The sequence below is a fragment of the Doryrhamphus excisus genome, chromosome 2 (genome assembly GCF_030265055.1).
Source record: "Doryrhamphus excisus isolate RoL2022-K1 chromosome 2, RoL_Dexc_1.0, whole genome shotgun sequence".
Lineage (NCBI taxonomy): Eukaryota > Metazoa > Chordata > Actinopteri > Syngnathiformes > Syngnathidae > Doryrhamphus > Doryrhamphus excisus.
Genome location: NC_080467.1, coordinates 8,114,117 through 8,132,625, shown reverse-complemented (window position 1 = coordinate 8,132,625; position 18,509 = coordinate 8,114,117). Strand labels below are relative to the sequence as shown.

General features: G+C 43.2%; 5 protein-coding genes across 5 annotated transcripts in view; 2 read left to right on the top strand and 3 right to left on the bottom strand.

The window, feature by feature from the left end:
• Positions 1-439: 439 nt before the first annotated feature.
• Positions 440-5,055, bottom strand: surf4 (surfeit 4). The gene is made up of 6 exons (XM_058065070.1): positions 4,661-5,055; positions 3,329-3,515; positions 2,823-2,899; positions 2,701-2,744; positions 2,428-2,614; positions 440-1,636 (listed from the first exon to the last, which is right to left on the bottom strand). The coding sequence occupies exons 1-6, from the start codon at positions 4,706-4,708 to the stop codon at positions 1,370-1,372; spliced, it is 810 nt and encodes a 269-aa protein (XP_057921053.1). The 5' UTR covers positions 4,709-5,055; the 3' UTR covers positions 440-1,369.
• An 848-nt stretch (positions 5,056-5,903) lies between these two features.
• Positions 5,904-7,705, bottom strand: surf2 (surfeit 2). Its single transcript, XM_058065069.1, has 6 exons — positions 7,519-7,705; positions 7,249-7,400; positions 7,026-7,129; positions 6,329-6,508; positions 6,133-6,254; positions 5,904-6,058 (listed from the first exon to the last, which is right to left on the bottom strand). The coding sequence occupies exons 1-6, from the start codon at positions 7,699-7,701 to the stop codon at positions 5,978-5,980; spliced, it is 822 nt and encodes a 273-aa protein (XP_057921052.1). The 5' UTR covers positions 7,702-7,705; the 3' UTR covers positions 5,904-5,977.
• Positions 7,706-8,261: 556 nt separating this feature from the next.
• On the top strand, positions 8,262-9,420 carry bbln (bublin coiled coil protein). Its single transcript, XM_058065071.1, has 2 exons — positions 8,262-8,565; positions 8,922-9,420. Exons 1-2 carry the CDS (start codon positions 8,487-8,489, stop codon positions 9,152-9,154), a joined length of 312 nt encoding a protein of 103 aa, XP_057921054.1. The 5' UTR covers positions 8,262-8,486; the 3' UTR covers positions 9,155-9,420.
• ciz1a (cdkn1a interacting zinc finger protein 1a) lies at positions 9,327-17,343 on the bottom strand. Its single transcript, XM_058065067.1, has 16 exons — positions 17,198-17,343; positions 16,572-16,835; positions 15,891-16,018; positions 15,594-15,820; positions 15,397-15,502; positions 14,705-14,798; positions 14,525-14,616; positions 14,395-14,465; positions 13,985-14,128; positions 13,775-13,905; positions 13,597-13,696; positions 12,092-12,205; positions 11,879-12,010; positions 11,739-11,817; positions 11,508-11,629; positions 9,327-11,285 (listed from the first exon to the last, which is right to left on the bottom strand). The coding sequence occupies exons 2-16, from the start codon at positions 16,799-16,801 to the stop codon at positions 10,944-10,946; spliced, it is 2,112 nt and encodes a 703-aa protein (XP_057921050.1). The 5' UTR covers positions 16,802-16,835; positions 17,198-17,343; the 3' UTR covers positions 9,327-10,943.
• The window catches only part of dnm1a (dynamin 1a), a 50,994-nt gene continuing 49,213 nt past the window's right edge, over positions 16,729-18,509 (top strand). Inside the window, exons 1-2 of the mRNA XM_058065066.1 lie at positions 16,729-16,843; positions 17,703-18,092. Of these exons, the coding sequence (XP_057921049.1) occupies positions 17,932-18,092 (161 nt within the window). The 5' untranslated portion in view covers positions 16,729-16,843; positions 17,703-17,931. The remainder of the gene's footprint in view (positions 16,844-17,702; positions 18,093-18,509) is intronic.

Genomic DNA, 18,509 nt, shown 5'->3' with positions numbered 1-18,509 from the left:
ATTCGTAACATGACTTTATCTAACCAAATATTCTGCTGTAAAAAAAATAAATCACTGTCTGCTAATGTTGGCCATTCACAAAGCACCACATGACCTATTAATACACGTGAAAAATGTAGCCAAATAAACAATATCACACTATAACTATACAATATTGCTCACTTTTGTCTCGCTCAGTGTCAAAGACTACATGCATATTAATGATCGATTGTGCAAATTAGATTTGAAATAACTAAAAAAAGAGAAATAGTCATTTTGGAACAGCATTGGAACACTAATTTGATTATAGCATTAACATGTATTTGTTAAAGAGCAACTACTGAAGAAACATGAAAAAATGTTTTATTAATTTCAGCTATGGCCTTACACCATGTTGTTGTGGTCTATTACATTTAACCCCCCCCCCCATCTCAAAGCATTTGAAGAGACAGTGACGCTTCTCATTCATTTATTTATTTTTTTTATTTTCTGCCATGAACCTCCAAATCGAAAACAAAAAGATCAAAAATACAATATAAACTTCTGAAAATCAATACACTGAATATTTTATTTTCCAAGGCAAAAAGCACTAAGCAGAGACAAAAAAAAGAAGTTGGCATGACACTGCTTAGTCCTTTTTGCGTTCCTAGATAGCAGAATATGGCGTTTCACAAAAACACAGAACGAGCCCCCCCCTGACCCCTCCAGCCGCTTTAACCCATTCGTTCACGAGTTAGGAATTCAAGGTACCCGATGATGCGTCCTGGCTCTAACTTTGTTGGGCTTTTCTAAATGGAGCATGACAATCCACCACTTAGCATACAAAGTACACGCCCCCGCCCCCTTCACACCTAACGTGGGTTGCCTGTTTAGTCCAAGGGTGCAGAGCTGAACTGAAGGTGGGCTTTAGCACAGGGAGGAGGAGGAGATGGAGGGGGGGGTAGTTGTTGTCTAATAAGTGCCCCCTCCCAGTGTCATTACTGATACGCTGACTACACCTCAGGATAGGCCACATGATCCGCATCCACACTCAACCACAACTACTGCATTTTCTCCTCTTTGTTGCAACATATGAAGGTTCATCGACGATAAGAACAATAAAATATAATATATTTCGCTCACATAGGACTGATAAGATTTATGTTTGACTTATTCTAACATATCAACCGACGCGTGGAAAAAAATAACCAAAACAACAGTTGTGAGGTCGATCAATATCTAAAGTTTTGGCCAAAAAAAAAACAAAAAAAAGTAACCCTGTGTATCCAGGTGAACCAACAGAAAGAGCAGAGGGCGGGGGCAGGGCGGTCTTTTGAGTCCCAGTCGATATGGGGGTATGTTAGTGGTGCTGTGCGATCCATGTTTTATTTATTCTTTTTTTTTTTCTCTCCTACCACTCTTTCTTTTTCTCGTCCATGGACACGCCACCGGGGCCGAGGGCCACCACCAGCAGCAGGCCGCCGATGACCGAGGTGGTCTGGAAGAAGTCGTACTTGAGGAAGTCGTGCATGGGCTTGTAGGCGGGGATGTTCCAGAAGGCGTTGAAGTAGATGTTCATGACCAGGAGACATACCACCAGCGTCAGTGCCGCAAGCTTGGTCTTGAAGCCAATGGCCACAAGGACGATGAGGGCGGTGCCCACCAGGTTCTGCAGGATCTGGGGAAGAGAGTCAAATGATCGACCTCTGCATATCTGCGAGTCCACTCCCAGACACACACAGTCATCTGATGTTATCTGACCTTTTTAATCAGGCTTTTAACTAATAGTTTTAAAATTTTCTTATGTTTTTTTTTTATCTATTTTAGTCCTATTTTATGCTTTTAGTCTTTAGCTTTTAACTCCAGTATTTCCTCAGGGGGGTCCTCCACACTGGGGGCTGTGTCGGGTCTGCCGAGGGGGTGCCATCCTTGGGTCCCTTCGACCCGGCCGGCTGGGGGTTCTTCCCTTTAATGTGGGGGTCCCCCCATCTGTCGGAGTCGGGGGAAAGATGGCACGGCCTACGGCTCCTCCCAGTGTGGACGGCCCCAAAGGTGGCGTTTCCTTGATCCTCAGTGCCATGCCATGTCTCCCTACTGTGTGTGATTGTGTCTGTGTGTGTGTGTGTCTAGTATGGAGGGTGGGAGGGAGGGGCTTTCTTTTGTTTCTGTTTTTCCTTTTAATTGTGGTAATTGTTTTTAATTCTGTAAAGCACTTTGTGTTGCATGTCTGTTTCGTGTTGCAGGAAAAGTGCTATACAAATAAAGTTGATTTGATTTCCATAAATAATTGCCCGTACAGTTAATAAATGCTTTACCTTGGGAACAGTTACCCCGGAATGGATCAAGTCTTATGTATTTTCTACAGGACAAGTACAAACCACCATCCTGGAAGGATTGTGCAGGACCTCTAGCGGTTCCACTGCAGTATTAATGCCACATTTACTGTATAATAAACATGTGAGTACTCACAGAGATGAGGCTGGTGTCAAAATGGACCAGAGACATGAACATGAGCACCAGCAATAACCGGCCCCCCAGCTGCATGTACTGCTTCGGCGAGCTCTCCCCCATGGACGGCACTCCGGCGAACATGCTCTTTCCTTCCGAACGAGACTCGGCCAGCAGCAGGAGGAGACCGCCTCCTAGGGCAAGGTTTCTGATTGGAGGAGGTATGAGGAGACGACCTTCAACTCACTTGAGAAGTATAATCATCCGATAAACTCAAAGCGGTGTGATACCCACCTCATCAAAAACTTTATGTCCCATAAAATACTGTAGGCGAGAGTCTGGAGAAAGATAAAAAAAAAAAAGTTACTCACAGCTACATGAATGCACATTCCCAGTGTACTTGCCGTGATGCTCACCTGCAGTGCAATGATGCCAAATAATCCAAAGCAGGCATGTTGTACAAAATTTCTACTGAGGATGAGGATACAAGCACCTGTTAGGACACACAGCAATGCAAAGACTTTTTTTTAAAAGATACTTTCCCACCAGTCTGCCTACAAAGAAAAGCATTCATGCTGTAAAGCCATGCCAAAGAAGGATGTGATAGCACCTCCCTCAAACACATTGCATTCAACACTGGAATACTTTATTCTCCACAGGGGGGAAAAAAACTCTAACTGTAATTAACTTTACTAATAACACACACAGAATGCAGAGCTGACGTGGCATCTGTAAAGCTGATGCTTACGGTGGACTTTAAACAAAAAAATGCTGCCATTTCCAAACGCTTTTACAGCGGAAAATTTGCACTATTAAGTATGTTCAAATAAAGCACCCCCGCCCCTCATATTTGCCTGCTCCTCTCAGCAGTGGAACAGGAAAAACACCTCCGTTAGCGATCCACGGTCACCAGGTAACTCACCAAGCTGTCCTAATAAATTGATGAGCACAAAGCATGTGGCCAGGAAGTAGCCGCAGCTCCACGTCGCCTCAATGTAATCCCGCTGCTCGTACCATTGGAACCACATGCGGATGCCGTCCTCCAGGAAGGTGCTAATGAGACACAGACGTGCCAGGTGAGGCAGGTACTGTTTGGTTACCCGCAGGAACTGTGCAACAGGAGGGAAAAAAATAACAATTTTTAATTTACTTTCATTGTGCAAATGCAGTAATTAAGAATTGAAAATATTTATAGGGGAATTGCTGGCTTGGGTTGGGCAAGCTTGAGTGATCACCCTGCCACTTATGTTGATTATCAAAACAAAAAGAATTTTAACGTTAAGCTGCATGCCAGGGAAACCGGTTATTGCTGTTTTGGTCCAATTAGAGTTGTACAACAGTAACGATACAAGTTAGCTACAATTATTCCTTTATGCATTTGTTTCCTTACACCCTTGTCCTCATTAGGGTCACGTACACTGAGGCCCGAAAAATTCCCCAAGAAAGTACTATACCATCCTGCAAAAGGTGTAATTCACTTCAATTAACAGTGCTGTGATTGTTTTGAGCTTTATAATAGTAGCCCAACCCCTTGTCCCGCCCACTACAGTGTCCACATCAGCACTGCCAGAATCAGCCAGCCAATCAGCTTCCACCAACTCCCCTGTATGTCTGCTGCGTGAGGCATGAATGGACAAAATGGGAGCCAATCCAAAGAGGCCCTATGTAGCTTCACACAGCCTTGAAGTAGCCCCAGATAGTTCGACACATTGGGAAATTCCCGTAGAATTTCATGTAAAATAGTCATTATACGATAATACAAGATGACTAACATATGTCATTTAGCACGACTTGTTATTCCTGTGATCCGTCTGTTGTAGATTTGCATCTGCTCGGAAAAGCACCGAGAACGAGGAAGTAACTAGTTTGTGCAATAATAAACTACTGTAATAGAGTATTTCGGCTGCTAACTGGAAAAGTAGCATTGTTATTGCAAGGCGACAAGCTAACGCTAAACTAGCACACACAGCAGAAGCTAGCATTTGTACCTGTTGATACGGGCTATAACTTGGATCAATACTGATTGATACGGTCTACATCCTGGCTCCGTGGCAGACGTGAATGCAACACGGCGTCGGATATAGGGTCTGTCATTCTATATGACATGTAAATCAAACACCGCTAGACGAGCCGAGCTGCCATAAAGTACACACACACGTGTCTCTTCCATTTTTTGTAGACATACGGAAAAGCAAGGCTTGCTAGCGGCTAGCATGCTAACCGTAAGGGAAGTCGGTGCTCATATTCAACTTGCCTGGTCTGCCACGTCTTCGGCCTTGTTCATGAGATCCTCCTGCCCCATGTTTGTGGAATAAACGGAGAATTAACAACGATAACCACAGCAAAGCTCAACGCGAGTGAGCGTTTTTTTGTTGTTTTCGCTGAGACTTCCTCCCCTCCTGCTAACGTTATTTGCTTGAAAGACGTGCCGACTTGTGCTTCTTTGCTGTGTATGGACGCATAGAGAAAGGCCGCCTCCGCCCCACAATGCACCCTGATTTGACGAGCCAGGAAGCCGAGACAGCCAGCCAGTCCCCCCCTCGGCAATGTTCTGCAACCGCTGTATGCCACGTAGACTGATCCTCCTCACGGATTTCATTTCATTAACACGTTTTCTCGCGTATACAGGCGTGTTATTGCACCCATTTTAACCGTTTCTTACAGCACAGTCCCACTATGGCGCACCAATTAGTAAGATTGACAGCAATGCATTGCTCAGAAGATCATAGCACTTACAGAGCATCCAATCAGATTGCTACTATGCTGCTCACAGCCAATAGGGGGCATAGGTTCCCAAACTTTTTACAGTCACGCCCCCCTTCAGAGATTTGACTGTGAATTCATTTTATAATAACTCCGGGTTTGTAATTTTATCGACATATTTAGAGGTTCCCAGGCGCACTAAGAAATATAATTTTTTCCCATTTATAGCTTCCATTTTAGCACATTTTGTGTCCATTCATGATGGCTGTGGTTATGGTCTGCATAATAATTTAATACCAAATTGAAGTGGAATGTTTAATGACTAAGTTACAACACTTGGGGAACCTAGGTTGAAGTCTACAGTCACTTGTGGTGGGAGATAATATTTTGTTATGGTCCGATACCAAGTAAATAAAGGGCCTGTATTGCCTGAACCGCTTCATTGCAACTCTTAGGGACTTTAGACGGCCCCCAGCATGCCAGTGAGCCAACCAGTTTGCCTCCAACGTATTTCTGCTAAACTTAAATGTGTTGTAGGCCAAAGGAGATTTTCACACACATCAGCTTTGAATGCGGAAAACAGCGATGAACATTTTTGCTTCTTTTCTGATATGTTGCAGACCAAACCTCTGACTGTTTGGTTCATATCGATTTGATCCGTCTAGACCTTAGACTCGAGGGCCTAATCAATTACTCATTAATCGAAACAAGCTTTTCTATTTTTACAGTTGAAAAAATTATGGATTGTATGGCAACAATTTCAATTAATGGTTGAATAATTGTTACACGGGACATTTTTGCAAACTGTTCTGTATTTTCTTCACAAAATGTGCAACAAGACAATCAAACCTCTAAAGTTAGGAATCTTTTACTTTCCATTTTGGACTTTTGCTGATTTCTTATTCTGGCCTTTCCACTTGAATTTCTTCTGGAAGCCGCCACCCTGGACCTAGAAGATGGGAGATGTTTCTTAACTAGAACACGTGTCGTAGCTCATGTAGGTGAAATTTGAATCCTACAGACCTTTTTACGTTTCTGCACCGCCTGTGTGTCCACCTCCATCTCTTCACCTTCATCTGTTTGGAAGTCATCTTCATTCGCTTCCATGTTTTCCTCTGCGGAGTTCTTCAACGGGAACATACATTCTGTGGCGGAAACACGCTTACATTTTAAATAAATCGTTGTCCCCGAGAAACAAATACAGAGAGAAAGGACTGACGGGGGTAGAGGTCACTCATGCTGTCTTCCGAATCGCTGCAGTCTTTGTCGCTGGAAGGCGGCTCCCACGCGCCGTGTTTGGAGGTGCGCCCAGGGGAGACGTCGTCATCTGTACACTTTGGCCTTTTGTGCTGGAGACTGATGGGAATGAATTTGATCCCCTGCTTCACACATTCCTCATCTAAGGTTTGAAATAAGCCATCAAATTCTAGTAAATATGACTTTCATAGGCATATGAAACGTACAGTTGACGATTCAACTAAAATTGTAAAAATATATATATATATATTTCCAGCATTTCATATGGGATTTTTTTTCTCATCATCATTAGTTTTGACTGTTTTATTATGAACTATTATGATCTGTATTTTCAAGCCGTCTTTTGAAATGAAAGTAACTTGTCAATAAAGTTGGGACTATTTTATTTAATATTAACAGGGCCCAATGCGTTTTCATACTTATATGACCCATTAGGAACATTAAAGTGTTACTTTTAAGTTTCCATGATGGCCACAGTTTGACCCTGGAACAGACAATCTGTATTTTCAAGCCATCTTTTGAAATGAAAGTACAAATCTAGGCATATTTTCTTTGTTTCTCTCCTAAATTGCACAAAATTAACGTAATTTTACCAATTTAAAATCATGTCAGCGCCGCAAAGGTGAGAGGTGTATGGAGAGGAGTCGTAGCATACTAACATTTGGCGAGGGCCTTCTTGTAGCGTTTCCCATTGACGTGTTTTAAAACATGCTGTGGATGTCGGTTGAGGTGTCTGAGGGTCAGCTTGCAGAAGAGCTGATTGCTGCAAGACAACAATCAGGAAAAAATGCAGTCTTATGCTTTCTTGTACAATCGTTGTCAACAAACTGATAAAGGACACAGCAGACAATCAGTAATGATAATAAACAAGAGCGTTCTTACGGTTGTTTCGAGCTTGGCACAATGTGTGGCTCATACTGGTTGTAGTTAAACTCCGCTTGGGAGCTCAGTTTCTGATATTTCTTCCCTTTGATGAAATTCTGCAGCTCTTCCAGGTTACATGGAAACTCATGGCCGTTCAGTGTGCACTTGATCTTAAACAAGAGCAAGCATTTATTCAGGCTGCACACGTTTGACAGCCATCACATCGCGTTAGCAACACGACTGCTAGCATCACATTGAACTGCATGTTTCCGTGACGTGCCCGCTAACCTTTTGGCCGTCGGTCAGCTCAAGGAAAGGGTGATTAAGAAGGAAAGCCTTGACGTCTGCCGGTAGAGCATCCATAGCTGTAAAACAAAATGACACGGATAGTGTGTTATGTTGATTTTTGGCCCTTGCAGTTTTCACATGTGGACCGTCTCCGTCGCTAGTGACGTCATAAAAAGGCGACATTGATGGCAATCGCATTTCCCACCCACAATTAACAATCATTCACCTAGATTTGCACTTAGGTATTGTATTTATGCTGTGAGTAGATCAGAGAATAATAGGTGGGCGATTGGAGTGTCGAGTGTGGCGGTTAAACCGTGCTTACTGTGTTAAAATTAGCTCTCGAAAATAATAATATATTATTTATATATACAATTGTGCTAATAATTCACTAATCATACTCCTAAACAGGCGTGTAGACTAATTATTGATGTGCCACTGTAAAAACATAACTTTAAAAACAGATAATTTCCGCATTCTCAGTCATGTGACAGTACAATCCAAGTCATATGATGTGATAATACGCAACAGAGTGGCCACTCTGTTAATTATTTCAGAAACAGAGAGCAACAATGGATGCACAGGGATTTATAATGATAAAGTGGAACGAAACACATTTTATTCCAGTAAAATAACAACATGTCACTGATGTAAGTAGGTCACTTTTGCTCAACATAACCGCACATAATTTACCAGTTGATAGTCTTTCAAATTTAACGATCTTTGTAAGCTACGCCCACAATGTTCCCATAATCCCCTGTTTACTTGTCCTATTTGCCAACTTGCCAGCAGTAGGGTACGCTAACAGTCTCAGCTTTATAGTTAACATATTTTCATGATTTGTTACAACTTATAGTTATTGAAATGCAAATGGTCGTGTGTTGTGCATTTTGGAAGGAGTAATAAACCGAAGCTAACTGCTGGTAAATAATCACAGTATCACAGAATCACAGAATTATATTCTTACAATGTCTGGACCCAATGGAGATCCTGACATCTCCATTGATGATGGCATCATTGAGGATGGAGATGAATTCACTGATGAAGGTAAGTGACGACATTTTGGGCTGTGTAGTGATGGTACCGTTTAGATTACATATGTCTCTGTTATATTACTTTTGGTTTAAAAAAAAGTCACCTGAGGCTAACTTAGAGCATAAATGTGTTTTTCAACTGGTGGCCCATGGGCCCAATGCAGTACGGGAAGGACATCGGAAGGGCCCTCAAGTTAAGTTAAAAACTGAAGCAGATTCCTAAAAAAAACACAGCAGAACTAGCTTGTCACACAGTAGATGATCTTTGAGAACAACACCCCTGTCACTGAGACTGACTGTAGATACTCCTGACAGTCGAGCACTTCTATCTACTGTGTATGAACATGGTTCCTATTACTTTCTCTGCAGAGTTTGTAGCCATCAACTCCATGCTCGACCAGATCAACTCTTACCTTGACGACCTGGAGGAGAAAAATGATGCGCTCAACGGCAAAATGCATGAACTCCTGGAGTCTAATCGGCAAGCCCGGCTGGAGTTTAGGGCTCAGATGCTCGCCAAGGAGGAGGACCACCACCGGTCAGGGGACGGCGGCGACTCATCAACAGATACCGAGGTGGACCACAATAAAGAGACAAGTTAATGTGCACCTTACATAGCATCATTCCTTAGGCTGCTGCCTGGGATTTTGCACACGAGTCTTAAATGTGCATTGTTTCTGTAAGTCATATAAACTGTAGCTCTGTTCAATGTTGTAATGTTTATTTATATAGAAATGCAATCCAACTGTCCAAAAAGTGACTGTTTGCCGTGGAAATTGTCAGACATTTTAATAGAAATTAAAATGTTGCAGGAAAAGAGAAATGAAACATCCAAAAATACATTAAACTTCCAGCATTTTAGAAAACACCACGTGTCTTGATTTCAGTTTTGTCAGTAGCTGAATAAAAACACAATAAAAACTAACTTTAGGGCTACAATGTATAGTTTTAAAGATCTTTACCGGCTCCCGGTGGATACTATGAAAAAAAAAATGTGCTAATCATGACAAGCTTTGCTACATGTGAGCAAATAACCAAAAAGTATGAAATGTGTTAACATCTACAATGCAAGATAAGCTAACTTGCTCCAGTGAAGACAAAAAATAAACTGCTTTAACCCCCCTCCCCCATCAAATAGAAAGTGACATCACAGTTCACTGATGGTCCAGACATTAAAAAAAATGAGCAGCAGCCTCAGACAGCTCAAACTGCTCCCCCGGACAAGAACTATTATCAACAATTCAAGTGCAGTGAGGACTTATGATTGACATCCTTGTCAGTCAAACATCACCTTACCCCCTTTCAGGAAATGCCCTAAACCTCCCGAGTGCCAGTCGAATAAGACTCGCCATTCAGTGGTGCTCACGCCACAATCTGATACCTGTGATACCTCGAAATGATGCAACGACCTGCTCACAGCACTACTGCATAAGTGTGTACTTCACATATTTCAGTGTACTACTTGGGTCTCCGGTTAGAATATCGTACACTTCAAGCAGGATGTGCTGATCGCAATACTTCAAAATGCACTGTGCTTTCCTCCTCATCGTTGTTCAACAAATAGCACATAGCTCCATTTTGTTACATCTGAAAGTATTTTTTTGTATTTTGATAAAATTACAAACACATAATTTGGAAATATATGCATTTTGTGAACAGCGACCACATGACAGAAGAAACAACATGAAGCATGTATCTCCAAATTTTGTAATTAAAAAAATAAATAGAATCTTTGTATTTTAGGTCAGAATGAAAAAAAAACATAACATTTGCAGATACATGCTTTTTGTTTGGACAGCAAATATGAGAAATTATCAAAAAGCATGTACTCATCTCCAAATGTGATAACAAATATGATGCAGACTTGTAATTTGGATGATGATAATAATAATAAAATCTCTGAATTTTTTGTTGACAAAATAACACACAGCAATAATCTCCACATTTTGTGATAAACGTTTAAAAAAAATTTTTTTTTTTGCATTTTGGGTAAGAACTCAAACTCATATTTTTTGGGAGATGTGGACGTTGGAAGATACAGTACATGCTTTGTTGGGCCATGACCACGTAAAAAAAAACAAAACAAGAAAAGAACAAATAATTTGAAATCTTGGGAGTTCAACTCTATTAAAAAGAAGATTATGAAATGCATCAACATTTAATAAATACTGTGTCATTGGGCGTTGGCCATCTCCAACACTGGTGTCAAACCCGAGGCCCCTCGGCATGACACTATCTGTCCGTGAAAGCCTGGAACTGCTTCTTCTCATATACGTGCAATGGATGGTATATTTAAATGGCAGCTTGGGGGCGGGGTGAGGGGGTGGTCACTCCTGGGCCCATGCAGCACCTCGTCGCACAAAGACACACACACAACGTCTCATCGGTCCCTCAGTGTCTCTTTACGGCCCTCCTGGACCGCCGTCTGGTGTTGGGCGACCCCGTCTTGTTGTTATTTCCCTGTAAAGCGGTAGCGCCCGGCTCATCTTCTTCCTCTTCATTGGGGTCCTCAGTGGGCTCGCAGAGCTCCGTGCTACCACTGATGAAGTCCTGTGAGGTTGGTCCAGGTTCTTCTGCGTTGTCCTGGTGTTCTTCACTTTCAATGTCTGCTGCAAACCCTGCATCGCTGGAGGGGGAGTTCTCTCCTGGGCAGTCTGCGGTTTCTTCCGTTGCAGACCTGTGGTTGTTGTCGTCAGCGAGGGATCCACCGTCGTCACACTTTTCTTTATGTCTCTGAGGACAGACAGTACAAACATGTTTTATTTGTATTACAGTCCCTACCAGAGGGGAACAGATTGGCACAAACCCAGAGGCCAATTAAAGATCCTGGTCCACCTTGAACCAAGAAGTGGCCAGCGAACCCAGAACCCAGGAATCCAGAGTCAAATATGCTGTGCATGCATATTTTAAAGCTTCTGTTGGGTTCTATTAGCGGTAGAAACCCGACAAACCTACCTTGAGGTTCTCAAAGTGCTTCAAGGACTTGCAGTGCGAGTGCAACGCCGGGGAGTCAAAATGGTAGAACTCTTTGCAGATTTTGCAGATGAAACCAGCCACTGGCACGAAGAAGCTTGAACCTGCGGAAATCATAGCAATACAATGTAAATATTGTTTCAAAATAAAGGTCACAAGTCTCCGCTACAGTACTTGAAGTATTTGACTGTAGAAGTAGATCCCAAATCCTACCATAAAGAGTGTCCGGATCATACTGCTCATCGCTGGTCATGTCCTTCAGCGTCACCTCTCTGTTGGAGCTCCAACCATCCTTAAACCACAGGAAACATGTTATCAGAGGTGAGCTTTCAGCTGGTATCATCAGCTCCAACCTGGTTCTCCAGTGAGTCTTCGTCATTCCAGCTCTGCATGTCCTCACTGTCCTTCTCGTCCTCTTCCTCAAACTGAAAGCCATCCAAATCCGTCGGTGTGGATGCCGTGTCAGAGGCCTCCTTTTCCTGAAGCTGGTGAACGGGGTACGTTAATCACAATGAAAGGGTTTTGCCCCCCCTCCCCCTTTTACGTGAGGAAAGCCCTTAAGATACCGTCTTTAATCCCTGCCGGTGTTCCTGGGACTGCAAGTGCGCCACAAATAGCTTTGAGGTCCTGAAGTGTTTCTTGCAGACGCTGCAGGATGAGACAGCTGCTCTATTTGCAAGCTGCACAGGGAAGAACAGGGAATAACACATTAGCATAGTGGGTGTGGGTGCACTATACTATATCACTAAAACACATTCATCTGTTTAACTAAAGGTACATCACACTTCACGGGGCTAGCAGAAGGACTTATATTCATTAATTCTTTTTCCTCACTAGGGTCGTGGGGGTGCTGGAGCTTATCCCAGCTGTCTTCCGGCGAGAGGCAGGGTACACCCTGGACTGGTCGCCAGCCAATCACAGGGCACATATAGACAAACAACCATTCACACTCACATTCATACCTATGGACAATTTGGAGTCGCCAATTAACCTAGCATGTTTTTGGAATGTGAGAGGAAACCGGAGTAACCGGAGAAAACCCACGCATGCACGGGGAGAACATGCAAACTCCACACAGAGATGGCCGAGGGTGGAATCAAACACTGGTCTCCTAGCTGTGAGGTGTGTGCGCGAACCGCCGTGCAGCTAGGACTTATATTATAAATAAATATTACTACTATAATGCATATAGTCCGTAGTACTACCATTTGGGAGGTTTCTCCATCCTACACCCATGTTCATTCCGATTAATGAGGTTATGCTGTGTTGTTGTCTGACCTAAAACAACCAGCAGGGGGCACAAATTAAGCTCAACCGAGCCAATCACCTTTACACTTCTATTACCCAATATAGTACAAATAATAACAGACAATAAGCCATTTTTGGTATGAATAAGACTCCTGCTGGTGTGTGTTTCAATAAATGTCTTCCATACGTGTTAGAGTTATGACTGATGATAATGACTATTATTATTATTATGTTATAATTGTTCCTCCCACATTCCAAAAACATGCTAGGTTAATTGGCGACTCCAAATTGTCCATAGGTATGAATGTGAGTGTGAATGGTTGTTTGTCTATATGTGCCCTTTGATTGGCTGGCCACCAGTCCAGGGTGTACCCTGCCTCTCGCCCGAAGACAGCTGGGATAGGCTCCAGCACCCCCGCGACCCTCGTGAGGAAAAAGCGGTAAAAAATGAATGAATGAATGTTATTATTGTGCCTGTTGTGAGATCAATCTAAAATTATGAAATTGGGGCGATGATGACACTACGCTATTTGTATGTTAGATTATTTAGAACATTGTTATGCTTGGAAATGTTTAATTTAGGCCAATAATACATCAAATTTGCTAAAACATGTATTTTTGTTGACTAATAATAGGCCATGAAACGGTCGTTACTAACAGTTTTTGTTTGAACCGCAATGTAGCGAGGGACTGTATACATTGTATTGTTTTATTTACATACGTCATGTTTTTTTTACTTATATTATTATTTCTCCGTTTAGCTCAGAACTCGAAGCACTGGGACGCTCGTGACGGCAAATGTATGACAACCAGACAAAGTTACTTTGTGCTCCTCTGTGTGTCGATGGTCAGCGACGCTGGTGGCGTAGTGAGAGCGACAGGTGACACACCAACGCTGCGTGTCTGCTTTCTTCTCACTTTGGCTTCAAGAAAAAGAAGTCAGTATCAGTAAAGATCGTCTCGTTCTCTTGTCCCGCTTGTTCACAGGTTTAAAGACATACCTGTCTTTGCTGGTCCCCTGTAGGGACTCGTGCACTCGTGGCAGCAAGGTGACCAGGCAGGCGTTGCTCATGTGCTGAATCTCCATCATCCTCTGCTGGTGGGAAACGCTGTTCATATGACTCCGGAAGTTCTTTTATTAAGACAAAGAGACAGTTAGAGAAAAAGAAGATGCTAAGTGAGTATGTGGGATTTGTCACGATTTGGCCTACTTCCTGACTGTGGCAGGTGATGGTGCAGAGGTAGCAGTAGAACTTGTTGGCGCCCTCTGCAACACTAGCCTCTACGTCTTGTTTGTCCGACGATGCCACAGGGTCATTTGTGTCGTCAGCCTGCATTCTGGAGCAGCTGTACACCTACAAAGCAATATTACGTATTAATAACATACATAAGATACTGTACATACATGTGGCCAACCTCCAAAGTCAATCCCAATCTGTTCAGGTCACTTTGAGATGTCCACAAGGTGGCAGAAATGCATTTGAAACGAGCTCGGCATGGATGCAAGGAGGAAGTGGAATAGCATGGAGGAGTGTAGCGTGCACAAGGTTACGCTTTGTAGGGAAATTTGCACACGTGCGGTTTAGTACCAAATGTGATAGTTGTGGAAGGCCCCACCCACCTCAGCGGAATGGCTCTCTTCCAGACCCTCACCAGCATCAGTCGGGCCTCCTTCATCCAGATGGGTGCAATCTAGAACCACAAAAGTGCGCTTCAGGAACTTTTAGTCCAAAATATACATGTTTTTATACCTTCGGGCTCTTTGCCTTCCGTGTTACCCTCTGATGAGAGAACGTCGCCTTCTGCACTGGTGCCGACATGCTGCTCTTGGGGCTCCACTGACCTGAAAATTGGTAAACACACGCAATTCCATTACTTAAAGCAGACCTTGGGCCTGAATTGTACGATACTGCGACAATAGAATGTCCCACATCTCCGTCTCCATTCTCTGCCTCTTCCCTGCAGGCTCGTCAAGCTGTTCCTCCAAGTTCTGTGAGGAGCCTTCCACCAATCCCCCAGGAACATCTGTGAGTAATCGGCAAAAAAGATATTTCAAGTTGGGGTGTCATGAGATCTCGTGTGAAACGTGACAAGATTTCTCATTTAGAAAAAAACGGTCGGAGTGAGACCTCTTGTCACTCATACAGTCTCTGTAGGCGATGGCAGGGCTCGGTTAAAGATAAGATAAGATATGCCTTTATTCGTCCCTCAGTGGGGAATTTTGTAAGAGTACAGAATCAGTTAAGCAGTACAAATACACAATAGAGAAACATAAACAATATAAACAAAGTAGGGTGGCACGGCGGTCGAGTGGTTAGCGCGCAGACCTCACAGCTAGGAGACCAGAGTTCAATTCCACCTCTGTGTGGCGTTTGCATGTTTTCCCTGTGCATGCGTGAGTTTTCTCTGGGTACTCCGGTTTCCTCCCACATTCCAAAAACATGCTAGGTTAATTGGCCACTCCAAATTGTCCATAGGTATGAATGTGAGTGTGAATGGTTGTTTGTCTATATATATATATATATATATATATATATATATATATATATATATATATATATATATATATATATATATATATATATATATATATATATATATATATATATATTTATATATTTACCAGTTTCTGTCTCATCCGCCTTGCTCGCCCCCGGAAGGTCATCCGTAACGTTGCCTGCCATCTCCTCGCTGTCCCTCTTCCTGTCCTGTTGTTGAGCAGCAGCCTCCTTCACACAGACACACACAAAAAATGCTGACACATACGAATATCAGTGCATGCAGCTACACTGTATGACGCTTGACCATTTTGGTTGTTACCGTGCTGGTGGCGGTAGAAGAAGGGGTGGATGCTGTGCTGGTAGAAGCTGTGTTACTGTAGTAGCGAGGGTGCGGGTGGAAGGGCCGGGCAGCAGCCGCAGGGAAACCCATAAGGGGGGACTTGATGGCCATACCCATCGGAACCGGCCCCAGTAGGGACGATCTGTTTGACGCTGTGAAGAACTGACGGAACTGCTGTCCAACCATCCCGAAGCCCCGCATGTTACCTAAAGAAAGAGACACAAGTTAATCAACTATAGACGTAATGTACTGTATAAACAGGCACAATTGTTTTACTCTGCATCTGTTGCATCAGTAAGGCTCCCTGCAGCATGGGATTGGGGCTGATGAGGGTGGTTTGGGTTGCCTGGCACAGGTTGACCATCCTGGGAGGGGCGGCTGTCTGGGGAGGCACAGGGATGCCTCTGGAAACAACAGAAGAGTTACTCGAGTTTGAGCAACTTTACAGTTGACCTTGTTGAATTATACTTGCGTACTGAAATATTTTGGCGTATCCATGAAGCAATACTACATGTACATTGAAAGAAAAAAATTATTAACATTAAGATATTTTATCTTAGGTATCTTTATGTTTCCATTTTTGGCAATACTTATTCTCAAATCATTATTTACAACTTTTCTGGAATATTTTGACTTAATTATTATTTGAAACATATTTGTTCATATTTCTTCTCATAGCATTTCAGCTTCATTTTGTATGAAATAACATTATTGATTACATTAATAATATTTTGGCTATTTTAAGTAATATTTCAGCATAGTTCTCCTGATTGTGAAAGGAAACCACAACCTACAAATGTGACAGTACCATGAACATTTCTCATGAATAAAATAACCTAAGTATATAATAAAAATTGAAATATTATAGCAGATCTCATAGATAACACAGTAGGGGAAAATCAAGTCAATGCGGAGCTAAGCCTCAGCAAAGCCTCGGCCTCGCGTTGGAACGCTCACCGCTGCGTCTGGTGGTGGTGATGGCCGACAAGGTGAGCTGGGGCCGGCTGTGTTGGAGGAGGTGGCGGCGGCGGCGGAGGTGGAGGTGGCGGAGGAGGTTGCTGGTGCTGGAAAAGTTGCTGTAGCTGCCGCAAGTGTTGGTGGAACTGCTGTTGTTGTTGTTGCTGCTGGTGGTGGTGGATGTGTGGGTTGAACATTACGAGGTTGAAGGCCCCCCCTCCGTCTTTCATCCAACAGGTTGCGGCTGACAGACGGTGCAGGCACCTGGAAGGGTGAGAAGCTAATGCTAATGCTAACTTTCAATGACCGCTTTGGGACACAACAGGTCGCAATGACAGATAGCTAGCGTTAGCTTGTGAGCTAACACAAAGCGCTAAGTTAGGATTTGCGTTTATTTGTTACATTAGCACACTGAACGGATTGTTTATTCTGAGAAAGAGTGCACCACCACCCCCAAAACTAAAAGGAAATAACAACAAGCGGCGAAACAAATGAGAAAACCACCGCCATGACACAGATAAACAAAGCTACATTAGCCACCTATCAATGGACAAACGGAGTCTCTTAGCTTCGCAGCTCCGCGCGTATACAAAAGACATTTTCCAGACGTTATTATTGCCACTTACTTCACAGATGTGCAGGGAAGGCGATGATGATTGTTTATTATCCTTTCAAAATCATACAAATCAACGAATTTCCTTCAGCACGGTTGCAACTTGCACAGAAAGCCAAACTCGCTTCTTGCCCTGAGGGGATTTTTGTCGGCCTCTAGTGGTCGAAAGTAGAACTGAACTTGCAGCCATTATAAACCAATCTTCATTTTTCAAGATGTTTTGAGTTAATTTAATTCCACTGATACTAAATGTGTATAGCTATAAAGAGGACAAAAATAATTAGCATTTGAGCACATTAGATATGTTAGATATGCTTTTAAAATGTTCCTGTCCATGGTTCTTCGTGGATTCAGCACCATGGACAGATCTGTACTGCACTCATTGCTTAATCGGGGGTTGCTGCATTTTATTGAAATCCGATTAGTCACATTAATGTCCAAAAAAATATTCTTTATATGCGTTTAAAGGATTTGAAAGCGGAGCATATGTCGTTGCTAACGATTCGTCACATTTTCAGTAGAGCGGTGAGGCCACCATGCGGTGAAAACCTAGAACTGCACGGAGTTTTCCTGCATGGGGAGATCATCCTCATCTTCCTCATCCCTCCGCCCCCTGCGGTGCTCGGCGGTGGAGACGAGCTGAGGTGATCCAAGCACACCGAGGGAGACTCGACCGTGCCCCGATAGAGTAAACAAACAGGACATTTCCAAACCCCGACGAGGACCCGTCTGTCTTGACCCGCCAAGATGGGGAACCGGGGCATGGAGGATCTGATCCCCCTGGTGAACCGCATGCAGGATGCATTCTCCGCCATCGGCCAGAACGCCAACCTGGACCTGCCCCAGATCGCGGTGGTGGGCGGCCAGAGTGCGGGGAAGAGCTCGGTGCTGGAGAACTTCGTGGGGAAGTAAGTGGATTTAAAATCATCATGCATGCATTTTGTACCATTTAACACACCCTCCGTAGTCCCCCATCCCCCTCTTCCTCTTCCTCTTCCTACTCTACCTCCTCCTCTTTTCATTTATATCAATGCAACATCCTTTAATTGGCTAAATTCACAAAATAATAATATTGTTATTGTCTGCAGCAAATGACGTGTAGTGTATATGTTGTAGATCATGTGTCTATATGTGCTGGGCAATATCACTCATTACAAGCTTCATCTAATGTAGATATTGGTACTATTTTGCTGCGCATAAACCTTTTTAATCCTGCCTAATCACAGCTATTCTATTTCCTGTGTATTGACAAAAAAAAAACAATGCAAAACCATCGGGAAAATGCAATCTTGGTGTGTTATGCTGACCTTGTAGCAAGAGAAAGG